Here is a 6,000-nt window from a genome sequence, read left to right on the forward strand (position 1 = left end):
TAATATTTGATGGTTTTAACAACTTCATGTCGCTCCTTGTAACTTTATCTATACATGTATGTATATATATGTGGAACACCTTTTTCCGACCATTGGTTATGGCAAACATTGACAAGCTGCAATTTCTCAAAGCGTTGGTTTTGTTCTATTCACTGACGCTGGCAATAATCGTCATAGTTTTTATATTATTGTTATAAAACTGACACTGGCACAAACCTAATGGCCGCCCAAAAGGAAATAATAGTACTCCAATTTATAGTGATAACAAACAAATCAACTAGATGGCGCTTATTGCGCACATTTTTATAGGTAATGCTGGCTATTCTTTTATATTTTGTTTAAGATTAGCGCCACGTACCCATATTAGGAAGCGCTAATTTATAAATTAGTTTGTTACACAATGCCATGCATTGACACGCATATTAATTTGTCATACTTAAGAAAATAACTTTAGCTCATGATCAATATTTGATTAATATTACAAGGAAAAATCTGATTACTTTTTTGTTTCATAATCAAGCGGAATTAAAATTGATATCCACGGCCATTTACATAATATAAACTACTTCCAAGCTATTGATAAGCGCTCTCTAGATATAAGCCGCAATTTGACCTTTTTCAGGAATTATATCAGAGTTACGATCGGTAGTATGGAGATTAACAGTCTTCTAGAGTTATTGGTACATGTCTATATTTATTAGTGATGCAACGGAAGTGTCATAACGGAAACAGGTGTCAAAAGTAAATCGTAGCAGAAACGCAAGCGGATGCCAAAATGTACATGTATGTACAATGTACAAAGTCAAAGAAGCATTTATTCCATAGGTAAAATAAATTTACATTTGAGAACATCACATTTAAGCTACTGCTCGTTCACTACGCTGACTTCCCTGAGAAGAACTAGCAAGAAACTCTAGGGATTGCTCTTTCAAATGAACTTAAATGCTATTTAAGTATATTCGATTCAATGTGTATGCCACACATTGAATCGAATTTGTGTGGATTCTGGAGTCATATCGTCTTTCCATACATCTTTATCTAATGCGTAGTCTTCAATTTTGTAATATGACTTTTCAATCAAAATATTTTTAATGTAGTTTTCAAACATAGGAAATGATAATCATTATACATGCTCCGGAATCTTATTGTAAAAACGTATACAGCACCCCATAAAAGAGTCATTTACCTTGGTTAAATGAAATCGTGGTACTTTGGTGTAACTTTGTTAATTTCCGGTTAAAGTTGTATTATAAAAGTTGTGCAAGCGAAAACGGAAACAGATGCAACAAAGCATGCGGAACTTCGCAGCCGCGGAAACAGAAGCAGAGGTCTGTTGCCTTACTTATATTTATACCATACAAAAGACGTTTTAGTGCTTGGATCGTGTCTTTAAATAGAGCTCACCTACACTATCCTCTTAGTCAGCTTTATCACTCCGTATCTTAACATTGTACTGTATAATCCAATGCAAAATGGTTTATTTTAGGTGGAACTGGAAAGCCACGTCGGTTTCGCTGGCGGCCTGCGATCGGGCGGTGGCGGTGGCACCAGCGCGCCTTACATCGCGACGCTCACATTAGAGGCGCTATTTCACGTCGCCACACGCATGCCCGCTGATACACCTGACGCTATACTGAACAAGGTCTGTCTATTATTTGATTTTCATTTATGAAGTAGTCGAATATATCCTATATAAACAGCAACAACAACGGCACTACAGAATAATAAGATGTTTAAAATGAACTAATGTGCAATATTCACTATCAAATTATTCCGTGAAACCTTAGGATAGAGAAAAAATAAAGTAATAAATACGCTGTAACGGAAAGTTACATGTATTCATTATATTTAAAAATAACTATAATAACGGACGTTTTTATAAAAATCTAAATAAAATATTTTCATAGTTAATAAATTTCCATAGACTACCGCAGTTCAAGATTTTGCCTTTCGTTACTAGCCATGAAATTTGAGGCAAACGTAATATTTGAATGGGCAGCCGCGGGGTACGCGAGGCGAGGGGGTGATGAGCGAGCCAACCTCGCCGTGTCTCTGACGCAGGCAGGTGACCAAGAACCGCGCTCGAAGCTAGTCCACGCTCATCGCTCACTTCCCGCTGGCTTACACAACCCGAGATTTAAAATTCAAATTAACGATTTTCAAAATCGCCGATTTCTTGATAATAAATTCTTAAACACAATCACTTGTTAGTGGAAGTGAGTTCCCGCTATAGAGAATACATTACCTTACGGTTGAAGAAACTACCTTCTGTTTGAAGAATCCACCTACTGCTTGGTGAAAACCCCTTAGCTTTCCAACTTGTTTCGCTGCGCGCGCTTGTGCCGTGACACGCCACCAGCTGCACCCTTCCGTCTAATGGCTGCGGACAGTTCCGTTACCAGAGGCCACTCACCATTCACGGCCGGGCATGCTTCTTAGGGGAGTACGGAACTCCAGAAGTGGAAACAATAATCTTTAGGCCTTACAACCACGGCCCTGTATAAATTCATGTACCAAATTTCCTTTTAGAAGTCAAGTATGTAGTATATATGTTATTTTAATTCAAAATATATTATAATTATTTTAATTTTATGATCTCTTACTTTAATTTACTACCTTCTTAGGTAGTAAATAATTTGATGAAAATAGATGAAAATTAATTTATGAGAAGTCGAGCCACTGTCACGTATACCTTGTTACTTTTACCTAAGGTCTATTTAAAATTGTGTTTAAAATTGCAGACACGTCACTTAGGCAACGATGAGGTGCACGTGGTATGGAGCGAGCACTGGCGTCCGTACAAGCGTGACACGCTACCCACGCAGTTTTGCGACGTGCTCATTGTTCTCTACCCACTGGCTGGAGGGTTGTTGCGATGTACCGTTTCCAGAAAACCTGACGTAAGTTGTTTATTCAAACATTCCTTTGTTTCTACTAAAGTCAATATTGTACTCTATACAAGAGTAATAGACTAAAGACTCTTATTACTGTAAATATTGCAGCCAGCGATCGTAATCATGCCGATTTGAAGCACAGGTTGTGTATAGAGAAAGAAACTTTATTCTCAACAAAGTAATTATTTTTTCTAAAATTGTTGAAATTGTTGCACGATCACCGGTAAAATTTTGGTAGCACCTTGAGTATACATTTTATGACGTAAATCATAATTAGAATATGTGTTTGTTATGTTTCATGGGTTTTCAAACTTTCAGTGTCGCTGGTCATATATCCTCTAAACCATGTATTGAAAAATATTTGTTTCTCTGTATTATTTCTTTTTCTCACTAGGTGTCAGTATTCGGTCCACTATGGGAGGAATGTATAGTGCACGTAAGTTGCGCAGCGGCACTCGTACGAGGAGCAGCGTTCGCAGGCGGACGAGCCGTACGGGCCACCATGCCTCTGTATCAGCACGCGTATTCAGAACGGGCAAGATCGCTCGATGCACTCGTACATCATCATACGCAGCCTACTACGTTTGAACACTTCGTAGAAAGGATACGGGAACCAGTAGCCCTGCAGCCCGCGTTGAGTAACACTGCTGCTGGTTAGTAAATAATTAAGTGCAAATATTTTTATTACATAACATTTTTAAACCTGAATAATGTTGAATAATTTTTTGTATGGAATTCTTAGGTTTTCGCAATTGTTACACATAGGAAATGGAACTATTTTTCCGGATTCAAATCGCGTATATTTGTTTTTTTTTTTTTTTTCAAACAAACCAAGGTTTCGGGCCCTTTACAGGTCCCATGGTCACGGCTGACTGAAGTGATAGAGTCATCAACCAGTTATGTCTAATATTAATGCAAACCATCCTATTTTTCACTATAGTTCCAAAAGTTATTAATTAAATACCTTATTTTTAATTTCTCAAAGCTTTATTTCCTGTTTTTTTTTTGTCATTAAAATTCACCATTTAGACCAGTGACATGTAGGAATGCATATCAGCTTTAAATTAGGTTACTTTCTACATACGCCTACGGCTTTCGAGGAGCTGGTCCAATTTCCTCAACAGCCTTGATTCCGTACAATACTATTTCCGACTGTGTTTGAAGTTCAAAATAAATACAGCTTCAAAATTCTTTATTACACTAAGACTGCTCCTATCGAATTGGAAATGTTCGATCTCTCATCACGACTGCAGTTATTCAAATTCATGTCGTCTTTATTTCATAGGTAAGCAAATTACTCTTGAAATCGTAATATTAATTAAGCTCATTTTGTAAGGTAGAGTTCCCTGAGAAGAAGGAACTTGAAACTCTAGGGGTCGTATTCTAGAACTCTACTCAATGCTCAATTCAGGATTTGGAAATACGACCCTAATGGCAAAGATTTGACTATGATTTTCAGTGCTCACTGCAATACTCAAGTCCTGACTTGAGTATTAAGTAGAGTTCTGGAATACGACCCTTAGAGTTGCTCTTTTAAATATACATTTGAATACATTTAACATTTGTAATATTTATTTCAAACATCTTCTTAGATTGAGACTACCTGCAAAAGCTAAACCGGTCACTACCACGCATTCTTGTCGTCCAAGTATGCAGAAGCTGTATAATAAATAACCTTTAGTCATTGAATTACAAATAAATGGACGACGGGTCTAATACAAAAACCACGAAAAAAATGTCTCAAGTCAACCTATTTAAACGTAGTGACATGTAAAGGAATATGAAAAAGCTAAAACGTTGAATTTTAATTGTAATGTCATTGCAGTACTGCCTAATTTTGCTTGCAACAATTGAAAGGCGCAAAAAAACACCATATTCAGCTTCTACTAGAAACTTACCAAAATGCACCATATGTAGCTTCTAGTGAAAACTACTTACCTTTATTATTTATAAATAAATTTTATACGTAAATGTTGAATTTTCTACAATGCCATTTATTACGAGTTAGGGTTTCTTGACTTTTTTTTCTTGAGTTTCGAAAATTCTCGTACCCGATTTCTCGAGTTATTCGAGATTTTTTTTTAAAACCGTAAAAAATCAGCTCAATCAACAATAAAACTAAATGTGAACTTTTCGAAAGTTGTTTTGGCCTGGGTGTTCTGAGTTATGCCCCGGAATAAATTCCATCGTTCGTGGTCCCAGGTTCGATTCCCAGTAGAACCAATTTGGGGAATGAACTTTTGTAAATTGGTTCTGCTCTGGGATTCTGTTGCTCTGAAACTCATAGGGAGTATGTACAGAGAGTTCCCTAGTTTCAGACCAGGTGATTGTCTTACAATAGAATATCAAGACCAGAACCATTTCGAAAAGTTAATTTGTTAAATTGATCCTACCGGTATCGAACCCGGGAACTTCTCATCCAGTGCCTACAGTGCAAACCGTTAGGCTATCAAGGTTGTACTATTTGTATTATTATGCATTGTTTGCATGTGAAAGCTACAAATTGCTTAAACTTTAAAAAAAATCCTATTTAATTTGCACTGTCAGTCTGCTTCAGTTACCTTCTTTGTTTCTTAAGTTGGTATATTTTGTCATTCATCCAACTTTTGATTTTTAATGCATTTTGGCGGTGTAAGATGTTCTCTGTTATGTAATACTTGTAACTTTTTTCTTAAGTTCAAGCTGTGTTTCCTGGATAAATTCCTGTATTCTCTCCTTTCTATACACAGTTCACTCATTGATGTAATCACAAAGCAAAGCTTTAATATTATGGTCTTTTATCAAGCTTGCATCAGCTTAGGTTTCCTTTCTTTTCTTACCATTTTCTTAACCCGTTCATGCATAGTACTGAAATTATACTGCGCTTAAAAACGTCACCACTTTTCTATATGCCGTAGTGCTTACATTGATTCAATATAATTATTGCGGTTTATCACTGACAACGCTTGATTCCTTCAACAGGCATAGTCGTACTGCTCATAGTTCTTGCAAATGTTTCTTGTGCTTGAAAAAGTACGCCTATGACGGCAGTAGGGTATTTGCCATTGTGAGATAATTACAAAATTAAAATGCGCGATATTTATTGCGCAAGAGAAACGCTTTCCAA

General features: G+C 36.6%; 1 protein-coding gene across 4 annotated transcripts in view; it reads left to right on the forward strand.

Annotated features, from left to right (window-relative positions):
• Window positions 1-6,000, forward strand: part of LOC113226631 (probable Rho GTPase-activating protein CG5521) — a 54,761-nt gene that overhangs the window by 46,662 nt on the left and 2,099 nt on the right. For all 4 annotated transcript variants that reach the window (XM_026459345.1, XM_026459347.1, XM_026459346.1 and 1 more), the window contains 3 exons: window positions 1,487-1,642; window positions 2,742-2,900; window positions 3,289-3,547. In XM_026459345.1, coding sequence (XP_026315130.1) covers window positions 1,487-1,642; window positions 2,742-2,900; window positions 3,289-3,547 — 574 coding nt within the window. The remainder of the gene's footprint in view (window positions 1-1,486; window positions 1,643-2,741; window positions 2,901-3,288; window positions 3,548-6,000) is intronic.

Source organism: Hyposmocoma kahamanoa, unplaced genomic scaffold (assembly GCF_003589595.1).
Source record: "Hyposmocoma kahamanoa isolate Upper Pololo Valley unplaced genomic scaffold, ASM358959v1 192, whole genome shotgun sequence".
Lineage (NCBI taxonomy): Eukaryota > Metazoa > Arthropoda > Insecta > Lepidoptera > Cosmopterigidae > Hyposmocoma > Hyposmocoma kahamanoa.